The sequence below is a fragment of the Perca fluviatilis genome, chromosome 17, assembly GCF_010015445.1.
Source record: "Perca fluviatilis chromosome 17, GENO_Pfluv_1.0, whole genome shotgun sequence".
In the NCBI taxonomy this organism is placed as follows: domain Eukaryota; kingdom Metazoa; phylum Chordata; class Actinopteri; order Perciformes; family Percidae; genus Perca; species Perca fluviatilis.
In genome coordinates, this window is record NC_053128.1 from 20,585,598 (window position 1) to 20,601,315 (window position 15,718).

A 15,718-nucleotide genomic window follows, 5' to 3' on the forward strand; every position below is an offset into this window, starting at 1 on the left:
CTCTGCACCCAGTTATTTTTCAGCAGGCACTCACATGCGATGCATATGTTACTTTGTTGGATATCCAAATATGAAAGGAGCTTATTTATTTTGAGGGAACTTGATACTGTTATGCAGTATCATATAATGGGATCAAGATGAAAGATAGAAATACATGGGAACAGAGAGAAGGTTATGAAGCAAAAGATATGTAATGCTTACGGAGTCCAGCTTGTGTGGCCTTAAAGTCTGGCCACTCTTTAAAAAGATGTGGATAATTAAGGTCAACCAAAACAGGGGTAGAGTGTTTATGGTAAAAACACAGATTTCCCTTTATTTGTTCTAAAAGGGAAAATGTCTAAATGATTGAGCTTTCACAGCTTTGTTGTGATATTTTCTGCTATCAATTTAAGCATTCCTGTTGCATTACATGGTGCTATTCAATGGAAGAGGATGAAAACAGTTGAGGTTTGGATGATGCAGTGGCTTTGCATTTTGGTCTCATCTCTGAAAATATCATACCACATGCCAAATAATTTACAGGAATAAGAGCTATTTCTAATAGGAAATAGACCTAAGTTCAGGAAACCTTTCTGGTGGAAAAAAAAGTCCGCAACAAGAGATTACCATTTTTAAATGTAATGGTGACAATGCAAGATGTGGCTTTTGCAAGCCTCTCAGTCAGACCTTGCTAGGTCAAAGCTCCTTCAGCAGTAACCTGAATGGCTGCTGTTTCTAATCAGGGGCTATTCTCTGATAGGTCCATAATGTGAATGGAACAGATGTTAATTTATTATACTAGCTACTATATCGTGCTGTAGACTTGAGCTAGTCTTTGTCATAGTAGTGGTGTTACCACTGCTGGGTTTGATTCCTGGCCTGAGTCCGTTTTTTGCAGATTTTTCATGTTCTCCCCATGTGTGGATTTCCTCTGGGTTCTCCAGTTTCCTCCCACATTCCAAGAACATTTAAGGACCCAGTCGCACAGGATGCACTTTGTACATTGAAAATGTGAGACAGTCTACCTTGATTTTGAGAAGCTTGCACAGGAAGAAGCACTGAAAAAGTAGTTTTTTTCTGTTGACCGGCAACTGCATAGTCGACTACTGTCAATCACTAAGCCATGCAGCACATTTAATTACATTAGCTAACTTAAGAAAAAAAAAATTCTGCAAAACTGATATACTATATTTTACATTGTTTGTGCATTTTCATTGTTTCCCACCTTACACACCTAACAGCAAATTGATTGATTGCATGGCATTACTTACATATAATATTGTTTGGTGCAAAAGTCATATGTCAAAATTTTCAGTGAATCTAACCATTGTCTTAGTATCATGATTACACAGAAACTCAGAGAGTGGATACATAAACAGAGTTGGTATTCCAGTTCTGGAAGATTCTTTCTCTGCATGTGTTGTCACACTTCCACCAAAGTCAATCTGTTTTGTGTTAGGGCTGATTGTGCAGTTGTTGGATATCAGTTGTCTGAATGGCATGACTTGACTTACAAATGCTATCAGCAGTTACAGTACTTGAGCTGCAGGGTAGCCTGTGAGGCTTACTGACATACAGTGAGTAAACTAAGACTGATAAAGCTTAGTAGGTTACACACTGTTTGGAGACTTGTTGGAGTGAGTGCTGTATTGCTGACGTCATTTTTGTAAGGTTAACATTAATTAGATGTGTGTGGGACATCAATCTGTCACATTAATGTGCAAATAAATGTTTGTGTCAAAGCACACTTCGCATATAGCCTACTCCAGAATAGGCCTGCAATCCATGTTTCTGTCTCCATCTGACACTCACTTGATATTTTGTCTTATTTTCTAGTCGGACTCTTCAGTGACTATAACCTGTGCAAATGGGAAGTGGAACAAACAGGTGTCATGTGAGCCTGTTGACTGTGGTCTGCCAGACAAATACCATGTTCATCCTGCCCATTTCAACTTCCCTGAGGGCACCACCTACGGCAAAAAGAGCACCTTTCAGTGTCGAGAACCTGCCCAGCTCGTAGGTGAGATGCATACTGGAGCATGCACACATGCATGCAGAGATACATATTTCCAGGCCGTTATCTTTAGGGTACATGAGATTAGATCAAAGTACATTTTATTGTTAAAGGTTAACAGATGATTAATTCTATATTTTTCAGGAATAAATGGTATTTGATGCACATGTATTATTTTTCTTTTAAACAATAATGCCACTAGCAATATCATAGATTTTTACAATACAAAACATCATAACATACAGATCGGAATAACAGAAAATCAGGATTACGAGATTTTAAAATGAATCATTATCATTTCAGTTTACTTTCACTTTATTGTCCATATTCTTTGCTCAATCTACATATTTTCATCCGTTTCTTTTTAATTTATAATTTTTCATTTAAATGCACTAAACTACACTGAATTTTCATTTTTCATCTACCCCTTTCTCCTTTTTTTCCTCAGGTACAAACAACACTCTTACCTGCCTAGAAGACGGCCTCTGGTCCTTCCCGGAGGCTCTTTGTGAGCTTCGCTGCCCAGCCCCTCCTCCTGTACCCAATGCTGTGCTGCAGACCAAGCGCTGCAACGAGACAGGCCTCAATGTGGGCACCCTCTGCAAGTACAAGTGCAAGCCAGGCTACCATGTCACCAACAAACCTAAGAGGTAAAGCAAGAAACAAAAACAGTTGTTGATTTTTTTGGTTCTTCATAGGGTTGCTACCAGTGGCGTAACAAGCCAACACCGGGCCCCTATGCAGTATTATCAAGGAGGGCCCCCTACTACAGCACGTGATGACGGCGCAATGTCCACGAGTAGGCTACCATGAATAGGACAGGATAGGATCATAGAGACACAGCATATAAGAGATGAGATGACTGACAAAATCAGGAGTAGCCTACGCGCACCACAACAACAAAAAAAAACACTGGTGAATGTGCACCATAACACATGAAAAAACACACAAGGGCAGTCCTTCCAGGATTTTGCAGCCTTTTTTTGAGATTGTTGCAGCCCAAAATGCCTGATGTCACGGGAGCTTTTGTAAAAGAATTGCGATAAAAGTGGCGATGTCTTTTGTATACTTGTTACAATAAAGTTGCAGAAGACAGTGAAAGTTACAAAAAAAGTTGCAATTGTTTTTGTATAGTTCTTTAAAAATAAAAATAAAACTTGTTTTGGGGAGAATAATAATTATTACTATTAATTAATTACTCTGGGCTGAGATTTCCTAGGAACCTTACCAAAAAGGCTAAGGATGCTGCAAATGTTGGCATAATATGAAAATGGCTGATGGATTTAAAACAAAAAAATATTTATTGAATGAATCAAATATGAACATAAATGTCATTGTCAGTGGCTTGTTCATCTTTACATTGTTAGTTAATTTCCTGTCCTGGCCACACACACACACACACACACACACACATTCATACGGTTTGATAAAGTACTTATTGGACTTTAACTTATCATTGCACTTACAATAATGAGCGTAGCTGTCCTCAATTTAGTTCATTGTGTCGTCTCATCTGCGTTTTTTCCTGCATCCACCGTGTATGTTTGTGTGTGTGTGTGTGTGTGTGTGTGTGTGTTTGTGTGTGTGCGCGTGTCAGTCGCGGGGGAAATGGAGCAGCAGCCCCACCCGCTGCAGAGAGCAGACAGTATTGAAACAGCAGCCGCTTCAGTGACTTCATAGTGAAAAACCGTCAGAGTGTACATTGACGTTAAAATGTATACAGGTTGGCAGGACGGTCTGAAATGTTTTGCACGGTCTTTCACTGTACGTTTTGTTGGTAAATGTGAGATATTCGAGTCACACACACACGTCTCATCTTCATAACAGAAACAAGGAAATTAATTTGACCCGTTTTCACTCCCGCTTGGTCAGTGGCTGCACGTGGGACTGCTGGGATTGTCGCGAGTAATGAAAATGCAATAGGGGGCCCCGGCTGTCAATCAATATCTTCCAGTGATGCAGGCCCCTGATTGGTCCAGGCCCGTAAGCACCGCTTACCCTCTGGTTGCTACATTCCATGAATATTCAAGGTGGAAACTTTCCAATGGAATTTATGGGAATAATGGCAAAATAGGGGTTATCTGCGCAGGTTGTATGCGCATACTTTTTTATTTAGAATATTGGTAGATTCGCGGGCGATCAATCAGGGCATCTCTATATATAATAATATTTAGTATACATTATGAAATATAGTTACTCCTGTAATAAAATCAAAACTTACATGAAAGCATGTAGTCCCCCCCCCCCAATTAAGTTCACTATTAAAAGATACACTTTTTAAATCGAAATTGTGCAAAAATTCCTGAGCTTTACTTCTTCTGGAAATTGTATGGACATTTTGCAACCCTTCCAATTTAAGGTACATTTTGGAATCCATTCCATTTAAAGACAATATATATATATATATATATATATATATATATATATATATATATATATATATATATATATATATATATATATATAAACCTTGCTAAAGTTAAACAAAGCCCTAAATGTTAATCTTTCCCATTCCCTTTAGGCGTTCATTTAGGCGCCAGTGCACAGAGGATGGCAGCTGGCTAGAGGGGGCATGCGAGCCAGTGACTTGTGATCCACCACCTCCAATCTTCCACGGCTCCTATCACTGTACTGATGGCTTCCACTTTGACAGTGTCTGCAGACTCAACTGCTCTGATCCTGCCGGTAATACTGCTAACGCCGCCACAGGAGGCTCTGCCCATACGGTGAGGATGCTGCACGCTCCGTGCAAGCAGGTCTGTCCATCTCTTTCCTCTCTTTCTATTCTTGCTATACCTATATGTTTAACTTCTTTATGTCATGTATATAAAAAGTATACATTCTTTCTTTTTTCTCCTGTCTTTGCATCCTCACTGTTGATCACTTTTAGGCCACATACTGTACATAGCAGTAGTGAATAATATAATCAAAATAAATACTGTATAATCCATTAGAAGCATTTGTATTTGTTGGATGTTTTGCACAAAGGCCCTTCACAATGCAGTTCTATTCATGTTTGTTTAAATATTGTTTGTTTGAAACCCATTATTGTCAACATAATCTTATCTAATACCACATAGGTATAATATACTCATGATAGATGAATTTTTCCCAAATACACTCACGATCCTCACTGTTTCTTTGTACACTGCCCTCACTGTCTGAACCCTTGTTTCTCCTGGCCTGTTTCTCTCCCTGTCTCCCTTAGCCCTACTCAATTTGAAGCCATGCTAATAAGATTGCTATTGATTTCCAGAATAGTCCTACTGCCACAGACTTTTGAAATGTATACACCTTTTAATCTGTTCTGCCTCTAAGGCGTTGTGGGTTGGATGCCTGATAAAAATTGGATTGTATTTCCCCCCTTGCAACGGGATGCCATCTCAATGTCCTTGGCCTGCTAGAATTTGCGTGTCAATATTTGTGTGTAATTGTTTGCCTGTCAATATATGTGTTATTTTCAGGGTGCAGGGTCCAATGTGATCCGCTGTAGAAAGGATGGAAACTGGACAGGGTCGTTCCGCCTATGCCAACACAGCAAAGGCCAGTGTTCTTTACCTCAAAACCTCCATTATAGCCTACAGTACTCATGCAAGCGAGGACACGGCATAGGTCTGTATGCACAAATATACTGTTGTATAATAACAATTCAGTTTTCTTACTGCTGATGCCATCTTTCATTGTTTGTATTGCTCACAATGCTAATGCTATTATTCTTGTTTGCTCACATTACTCATTCCTTTTCACCGTTTATAATCATTTTCATTTGTTGTTAATGAAAGTCAACAAAATGTCTAAATCACTGTAATGTAACCTAGCACTTTGAAAATCATACAATATCATAATCATTTGAAAGTGAAGGGGGGAAGTGCCTTTTAATCTAGGTGTTGTTTGTGCATACTTTTCTTGGTTTTGTTTTTCAGTTTCTCTCTTGTTTACACACACACACAGGTGAGGAGTGTGAGTTGACGTGCAGAGAGGGTAACAGCGACGTGGTGATCCTCCCAAGCAACATGACCGTAGAAAGTGTACTTAAAGAACACTGGAGGAACCCGCACAAAGTCAAGGTAAGTTTGTATGTGTGATTGTGTCCACCTCACAGCTCTGACAGACGCACTTCACAAAGTTCTGTGATCCACAACTCTCCTGTAAGGAATTTCACGTATAGTGTCTACATCCTGGGTCTATTACCCACAATGCAAAATGCCAGCATGGCAACCCTTCAAACATTTGTGTCCTATTTTTAATCGGAATTGTGAAAACATTTTGCCGCCCTCTTGCATCCATGTCCTCAATATGACATTACAACTACCTTTTTGGAGAAATAATAAGATGCAAAGCATCTTTGGGAACTAAGTGTTGTTCCTACACTGACATTTGTAGCATTTCATTTCCTATGTATCTGTTAACCAGAAATAACCCGTAGTGAAAAAACATAACAAGACAAAAACACCTCCACTGCCACTACCATTGTAACCAATTTGTAAAACCTTATCAAATTGTCATCAGTAATAACTGTAATTTTCTAAAATAAACCTATCAATGGTTAATGACCTCATTTAATTTAGATATACAGTAACTCACAGCCACAGACTTTACTGATTAAGTGCTGTTTGCTTAAACTGGCAGATATCAAAATACAGGGGTTAGAGGTAATTTGGGGGAAGGTCATTAAACACAGAACTGTACACCTTGTCCCTGTGGGAGTACCACTGAGTGACACCACACCCCCATGCTGTAATTTGGGATTTTATAAGGCTTGTGGGTGGGGTCAAGAGGTCTATGGTTTGCATTTGAGTGTGTGTGTTTGTGTGTGTGTGTGTGTGTGTGTGTGTGTGTGTGTGTGTGTGTGTGTGTGTGTGTGTGTGTGTGTGTGTGTGTGTGTGTGTGTGTGTGTGTGTGTGTGTGTGTGTGTCTCTCCTTTTAACCTGATTAATGTCAGTGATGTGCATCAAGTTTTGTAAAGAGAAAGAGAAAAGAATAGCCATGGTTGAGTAAAGGAACACATTGTATTTCTCACTGTATTTCTTTCCTACAACTCCTTTTGTTTTTGTTTCAGAGTCACATTGAGTCAGCAGTTTTTTTGTGCTGGATGTCGGTATAGAGGGGTGGCTTGGGCCACGTGGACGTGAAATGATCTGTTTTTCATGGATTTTGTGTAATTGATATGATTTGTGCTCAGTTGTAATTTGAGACCTGAGGCTATGCTGTTGGGGGCAGTGGATAGCATAAGAGAAGTCAGAGAAGTGAGGGTGGTGGGGTGAGGGTTTCAGACATGCACACTGTTAGGAGGTTGGAGGAGGAAGAGTTTTTGCTTGTAGTGTGCACTCAAGCATGTGCCATGTCTTTTGCTAAGCCACTACCTATCAACCGATAGATTCCAAATAGACTAATTTGAGAGTACAAACACACACACAAGCACATAAGATACACTTTTTCCAATAGTTATCGAAATGATCTCAAACATCCCCAATGATGAGCAGACAGAAATTTGCTAAATATAGTCATTTGTAGCACATTACATTGGCAATTACACTTATGTCAGAGTCTAAGGGATCCTTTATGGTCCACCTTGAGAGTGTTGCCCATTTAATTCTAGCAGCAGAAAACTAGATGCAACAGGAATTGCAATAAATAGCCAAGGGTTAAGCAGAACAGACACATTTGGCTGAGATATAATATACAAGGAATGCACAGGACTGTCATGAAATGATATTAAGAAACAAGAACAGGGGGGGGTTGGTGTGACAATGGCTTAGGGTTGTAGTTACAGTAGCAGTGTAGTAAGTTGGAGGAGACATAACTCCACTTTACGTTGGGATTCGTCATACAGTTTCTAGATTCAGATTGAAGTCCCCAAATGCACTTTCTAGTTCTACTTTGCTGAGTTGGAGGTTAATGTTGGCCACCTTAATACGTGATGTTGATTTATTGCCTTTAAACTAGTTGTAGTTTGGTTCTTAGTGTGACCCACTTAGAATCATCTCCTTCTTCCCTACCTCCACCTTCTCCTCTTCTTTTTCCTGCCCCTCTATAACTAACAATTCTGCGCCCCCAGCACCCTCCTCCCCCTCTATCAGCAAAATTACCCTGTCGGGCTAGCTGTGGAATTAGTCATTTTCTACATGACATGACCTCGTCTGTGGTGGCGCTGAGATAGGGATCTATTTTTATGTGGTATCAGCGCCCCGGGGAGGCTTCAGAGGGTGAGGATCCTATACGTAGTGAGGGGTGAGGCCAGGCCACGATCATGGATTATCATGATTTACGGCCTTGCTGAGAGAGGAAAAAAAGAGTGAGAGAAAATGAGAGAGAGGGGAAGAGAAGAAGTGGATGACATCATCATAGCAGAGCACATGAAAAAGAGAGTAAAAGTACAATAGTTATAGTAAATAATGTGCTTTATCTTCCACCATATAGCAACTAACCACTACTCATCACTGAATACAAATGCATACACAGACGTCCCTGCATTCTGCTATGCAGTAGTAGAATTGTTACTCCCGCTGCTCTCAGTTGTCCTCATATGCTGTGTTGTTCTTTCTCCACCTTCAACGCCTATCTTTGTTTTTTTGCATTGATTTGCTGACAGCACTGAAATGAAAAATACCTTAGTTTGCAGCAACAGAAAAGCACGTCAACTTTTGGAGATATTGGGACACAGGGTTCTGAGAAATTGACCATCTAAGGTCAGACAGTCCTTTGATGTTGATGACACTTTTGATCATGCACACTACTATCCAAGTCTGGGTCACACACACACACACACACACACACACACACACACACACACACACATATACACACACACACTCTATACAAAGACATAGCCACATAGCACAGGCACCCATGCCAATTCAGAGTTATGGGAACACATGCATTTTCAGGTACCTGCAGGCATGCATTCTATCTACAATGCTGCCAACTTCCCCTCGACACTAATGTTTTCTGTTGCATTTCAATGAAGAGCACAGTGGGAGGACAGGATGGAATTCCACACATTCTGCAAATATATTTCTCTCTCTCTCTCTCTCTCTCTCTCTCTCTCTCTCTCTCTCTCTCCCCTCTCTCAGCTCTTTTTGCCCCTGGTGCCATGATTTAGTTATGGAAAAAAAAGTCTTGTATCTTGTTAAAATCTACTTATTCTGCCTTGTTCTGAGGTGAAAAAAGGTCAGTGTAAATCAAAGAAGGATTCACGATGAAAGTCTCCATGTGTAGCAGCATTTCGCTGTGTTAGGTGCGTGTGTGTGTGTGTGGCTGTGTGTGGCTAAGAAATGTGACTTTAGCTGTTCAAATGCTGCACATAAGGGAAATTACCCAAACAACTAAAAGCACCAGTATTTCTCAGTTATATAAACCTCACCTCAACTTTTGTTTTACCTTTCAGAGTATAGTCTGTACAATGGGACTGAAATGGTATCCACACCCAGAATTGCTCCACTGTATCAAAGGATGTGAGGTAAGGGCTCAACCTTATTTTGATTTTTGTTTTTGTGTTTGTGGAATAATAGTCTCATCTATGATACGGTCCTTTCACCTTCCTTGATCCCAAACCAAAACAGAGTGATGAGAAATGTGTCCAATACTATATGTTGCCAAATTTGAGTGTAGACATTCAACGTGGCCAACATTACAATTTGTTTCACTTTCATGGTGATAAATTCACATTCATACAAGCATGAAAATAACACAAAACATACACATGGACATGCTTGTCTATGCACATTACCCCCCATCACACAAAGAACACACCCAAAGAAAGATCAGTTAGCTTGAAATCAATTGAATCTCAGTCTTAATAGCCTCCAAATGTTTCATAAAATTGTATTCACTGTGCTTAGCCAATGGAGTTGGGCAGACAATGGATTTCACAGAGGCTGGACAAGGAAAACACTCAGACCAACCTGTACTGTAGGAGAAGACTGAATCTCTTGTCACTTGGCTATATAAATCTACAAAATACAACATGTGAAAGAATTCCTCTTCCCCTCATGGAAGAATGATACCATCTACTCAGTTTAGGCCAATTGGATAACCTGATTAGTAGAAACAGTAGAGAGGGTGGGGCTGACCCAATAAATCACCTTATTGGAGTGTTTAGTGAAGTGAATAGTTTATGGTGTCCTCAGTTTGATTTACAATTCTGCCCCACAAAGGGCTTAAAAAGTCACGTTGAAAGATAAGGGAAATGACTGTATGAGATTCATCAGCAAAATTATCCAGAGACCTCTAAAGGCCCTGACATGCTCAAGAGGAAAGTACTACTAGAACAAGCATCTTTGTTAATTCACCTTTTAACCATAATCAACCAGTTTAAAGGTGGCTCTTTCCCCGTTCAGTGTTTTTCACTAATTACACGGTCTCTCTGATGTCTCTGGTATAGCCATTCATGGGAGACAACTACTGTGATTCAGTCAACAACAGAGCCTTCTGTAACTATGACGGAGGAGACTGCTGCCAATCCACTGTCAAGACCAAGAAGGTTAGTGGCATGCTTGTACCTCAGAATAAACTTCACCCGGCCTTTAGACGAAGAGATGGTGTTAAATTTGGTCATGGTCACACTGATCACCAGTCAGTGTTTGTTCCCCAACCCTGGAGAAGTTTAGGAATAAATCCCACCTCCTACATACCGTATGATCGTTTTTTACCCTTTCCCTTTACCTAACTAACTTGGACTTCTCACTGCCATGTTTTCAGTAGAGGTTGCCATTATCATGTTTTTACATATATATATGATCATTTCTGCCTACACAAGGTCAGTATAATAGAAACCACAACTAAATATATTGTTGAAGACTGTTGTATTTCACCTCTTGGAACATCTCTAAACAGATTCTTCTTTCCTTTGCTTTGTAGATTACTGGTAGACAGATTAATGATACCACATCCAAGATAGTGGGAGTTTTCAGACTTCATCAATCATTTTCTAATGTGTAAAATGCCTATATTTTCATTTGTGGGTACTACAACAAGTGCACAAACTGGCTGGCTCTCCTCTGGGTTAAGCTGAGCATGACAAAAAATGTGGTCATCCCTGTTTTTGCAACTCTCTTAAGTCAGGGAGGTGCTTTGTCTGGCTCTTTCAAGCCAGCTGCTGGCAAAGGAACTGATTGGAAGTGTATTGTAGCTTCTGTGCAGCAGCATCTGCTTCTCTGGCCTGGCCTGTTTCTGTGAATCTGGCGAGGGACTTTCGTTGTACTCCTGGCATATCAATCTGTATGTCTGGCTTGACTTATATTGCAGTCTATGTGTCTCACTGGCTGTGTCAGTGTGTCTGACTGGAGAGCCTCTTCATTTCCTCTTTGGGAGAAAAGGACATAAAAGAGACATCTCGCCATCTTCCACAGTACAATCAAAGTTCCTGTGATTGCTTCCGATCCACTTACACATAATGTTTCATGGATGTTTTGGGTCCATAGCCATGTTTTTTTCCTGGCTAACAATATGTTTCAAGAGACAGCTTCTTTGATGTGTATTATTTGTTCTTTATTTAAATCTTGGTCTGTAAAGACATTGTCAATAGAATTACCAGGGCATGGCCTTGCTAGAGGAACAAGATTTTCAAACAGCACTGTTGCATAATGTTTAAATGGGCACATCCACATTGTTTTCCCAAAGGTTTAATATCAATGAGAATCACCCAAGTGTACCTCCTTGTACCCTAAAGGAGAGTTGGTACAGGGCTCGAAATACGTTTTTCTTTTTAAAATTACATGCACCAAAAAGTTTACCCACACCATTTTTTTTTACTGCACCATTTGGTGTATTTGTTTGATTGCATCCAGATCCACAAAGAGTCTAGAAGAGTCTCCGATGTTTTACAGATCTTAAAGATTAAATCATGTCCATGACTTTACAGATCTTAAAGATTACATCATGTCCCATGATCTACAAACATTTTACCATTTTAAAACACTGACAACATTTAAGACTTATGTTTTATTCATAATAATGTGCTGCACAACATATTTTCAGCAGGGCTGCCAACTTTTTTAATTTAGTTTGGATTGAGAAAGTAAAATTACTTCAGATTTTGTTCGGTTATAGTTGGGGTCACCCTAAACAGGATCTCATTGAAAATTTGAAGGAACATCTTAAGGAAAATATTTTATTAGAGTTAAAACATAAACACATTTTCTATGTGTTACAATGCATTTTAAAAGTTTTTTTTCCCTTCTCAAAAAACATTCTGAACATGACTTCAGCAAACAAAAACTTACATTACCGCCAGTTAGATGCTGGCGTGCAGGGGCATCGGACTGGGGGGAAAAAGGGGACTGAGTACCCAGGGCCCTCAAGTGAGGAGAGCCCAAAAAGATGCTAGAATGAATAGCTGTGGATGCGGGGAAGGGCCCATAGAAAATGCCTTTCTACAGGGCTCCGAATTTTGTGCTACGCCCCTGCTGGCGTGGTCTTTACTCTTTAATACCACTAACAACACGCTGTCTGCCCATGGCATGTAGGCTACAGCGCAAGTTTGTTTACTTTTTCTTGTTCCCTAAGGTGTAACATTGGCACTCAGCCAGCTCCTGTCAACCAAATACAGACATTGACATGTTTCTCCAGCCAGCAATGAAAAAGAAGACAAAAAGGACCATTTCTGATATTTCCCCAAAGACAACTAAATGTGATTTTAGTTTTGTTCACGTATAATCACAAAGTACTGGCTAGGAGCCTTAAGAGAGAGAGGGAGAGACATCTACACCCTGTTTCTGCGTTTTGTGCAATTTATTCATATTAAAAATGTTTAAAAATAGTACATTCGTACATATGGGCTAGCAAAGAAATAATGCAAAACTTCATAATTACTAATCACAAAATATAATCTTCAACCTTCTGTGAAATGGCCTCTATGCTGTTGCAAAGCTTCCAATCACTAAATTTGCACCAAGTCCTTTGTGCATTTTCGACTAGACCCTGCATTATTCCTGGCCAGTGGTTAGAAATGTGTAATACACAAAAGTAAGACAATATTAATCCAACTACATCTTCTGGCCCCAATCCAGTGCAGGGGCTCAGCCAGAACTTGCATAACTAACTTTTACTAACAGACCCCAATGGAGCCTTCATTGTTTTACTGCAGTAAGAGGTTAAGCTGGGTGATACTAGAGCAGCAAGAAAGTTAGGATTTGTAATGTTGTACATCAAAGAAGGCCATGGTTACTGAACCATCTTATAATTGGGTGTCAAGTTAGAAATCTATAGCTTAAAAATAAAATTCCTTGATGGTTTTGACATTTTGGTCCACTTACCAATCAATCAATCAATCAATCCTTTATTTGATAGGGACAATGCACATTAATGAACATCTGCATTGAAACAACAAAAACAGACGTAAACACGCCGGATTATAGCCGCAAGGCTAATTTACCCCGCAGTTACCAAAACTAAAGACACATTTCAATGGACATATTGTCCTTAGTCTAAGACTAGCCTTTAAATCCAACTGAAATACAATTCCATCGTTATTAGTTGTCCCTCTCCTTTCCCTTCCCGGGCCAAGCTTGCCAGCTGCTGTCAATCACATACTACTAGGGCTGTCAGCATTAACGCGTTAATCGCGTTGCGATTAAGGGCCGAGCATAACACGTTCATTAATCGCATTAATCGCATGCTGCCATTTATTAATTTATTTTCACTTCACTCGGCTTCATGTCGTGCCTAACAGGCTACTATTTTGACCCTTTGCCGCACCTTTACTTATTATCAAGCTGCCATACTACTCTCGTAACACATCCTACTGCTGCTGGCTGCAGGCATGATGGAGAAATGCAGCAGCAACAAAATTCTGAATGGCGCTTTCATTTTCCAAAACTCCCAGACGGCTCGTAGCCAAGTCGAAAGCAGACGCATAACTATCGGTAAGCAGGGTAAGCGGTGCTTACGGGCCCGGACCAATCAGGGGCCCGCATCACTGGAAGATATTGATTGACAGCCGGGGCCCCCTATCGCATTTTCATTACTCGCGACAATCCCAGCAGTCCTACGTGCAGCCACTGACCAAGCGGGAGTGAAAACGGGTCAAATTAATTTCCTTGTTTCTGTTATGAAGACAAGACGTGTGTGTGTGACTCGAACATCTCACATTGACCAACAAAACGTACAGCGAAAGACCCAAAAAACATTTCAGACCATCCTGCCAACCTGTATACATTTTAACATCAATGTACGCTGTAACGTTTTTTCACTATAAAGTCTCTGAAGCGGCTGCTATTTGAATACTGTCGGCTCTCTGCAGCGGGCGGGGCTGCTGCTCCATTTCCCCCGCAACTGACGTGCGCACGCGCGCACGCACACACACAATCACACACGATGGATGCAGGAAAAATCGTAGATGAGATGACACAATGACCTAAATTGAGGACAGCTATGCTCGTTATTGTAAGTGCAATGGTAAGTTAAAGTCCAATAAGTACTTTATCAAACCGTATGATTGTATGTGTGGCCAGGATAGGAAATTAACTAACAATGTTAAAGATCAACAAGCCACTGACAGTGACATATATGTTCATATTTGATTCATTCAATAAATTATTATTTTTTGTCTTAAATCCACCAGCCACTTTCATATTATACCAACAATTTAAGCATCCTGAGCCTTTTTGGTAAGGTTCCTAGGAAATCTCAGCCCAGAGTAGTTAATTAATAGCAATAATTATTATTCTCCCCAAAACAAGTTTCCTTTTTATTTTTAAAGAACTATCCTAAAAAAATTGCAACTTTTTTTTTGCAACTTTCACTGTCTTCTGCAACTTCATTGCAACAAACATACAAAAGACATTGCAACTTTTATTGCAATCACGTGCTGTTGTAGGGGGGCCCGCCTTAATAATCCTGCATAGGGGCCCGGTGTTGGCTCATTACGCCACTGGTCGAAAGCCATATGCACATTGTGTAAAGCCAAATTAAAATATCACGATGCACGTCAAGCTTGAGCTACTATCTACGAGCTAAGCATAGTACAGTTAACGTGACTCAGGGTGATGCTAGTGGGCTCAGGCAAAGCACTATTTTGGAGAGTGCTACTCGCCGACCTGTTATTGAAACCAAAGTGCAAAGTGCAAACGCTGTCTCATCAACCAGTGATCACTGGACGTCAGTGAGTAATCAAAATTATTTAGAAGTTACTGCACACTCTGGTAAGTAGGGTTGGGTGTCGAAACGTGCCGACCTAAACGGTAGTAACGAGACCGAATAAGAAAGAACATTTCGGTACCTCATTTCGGTGCCTGACTTTACACTACACCTGACAGTATGTAACGTTAGCCTACCTTTAGCTAGCAGCTGGATTAAACATGGTTAAAATGCTGTCAGCTAACGTTAACAGTGTAAAGTGTGACTGTATTTCACTGTAGAGGATTCCAACACAGGGACGTAACAGTCTGCTCTGCAGCGCAGCAGCTGCCGTTGTCGGAATTAAACAACACAGATGGTGCATTCACTTAAAACAGGTAGCCTTGTGGTGCATTCACAGTAATTGTAAAATACCCTTTTCCCATCTGGTGGTTGTTTTTGTCGTTCAACAGCAATTTACTGGTGAAATAAGTTATTGTTATAGTAATTACATTATTATTAAATCTTTAATTTTGACCATGGCTTTAACAATAAACAAGTTCCTGACTGTTGTTTAGTACCCTTCTTTTTTTTTCTTTTTTCTTCTTTTGTTTACAGTAAATAAATATTAAACAAATACAAATCTTAAAGTCAAGTTCATAAAGTAAC

The 15,718-nt window shown here is 40.1% G+C and overlaps 1 protein-coding gene across 2 annotated transcripts in view; it reads left to right on the plus strand.

Annotated features, from left to right (window-relative positions):
- Positions 1-15,718, plus strand: part of pappaa (pregnancy-associated plasma protein A, pappalysin 1a) — a 105,440-nt gene that overhangs the window by 70,251 nt on the left and 19,471 nt on the right. Inside the window, exons 15-21 of one of the 2 annotated variants that reach the window (XM_039780440.1) lie at positions 1,816-1,999; positions 2,442-2,643; positions 4,515-4,749; positions 5,458-5,605; positions 5,945-6,060; positions 9,381-9,452; positions 10,377-10,475. In XM_039780440.1, coding sequence (XP_039636374.1) covers positions 1,816-1,999; positions 2,442-2,643; positions 4,515-4,749; positions 5,458-5,605; positions 5,945-6,060; positions 9,381-9,452; positions 10,377-10,475 — 1,056 coding nt within the window. The remainder of the gene's footprint in view (positions 1-1,815; positions 2,000-2,441; positions 2,644-4,514; positions 4,750-5,457; positions 5,606-5,944; positions 6,061-9,380; positions 9,453-10,376; positions 10,476-15,718) is intronic. The other variant, XM_039780441.1, reaches the window with a different exon arrangement.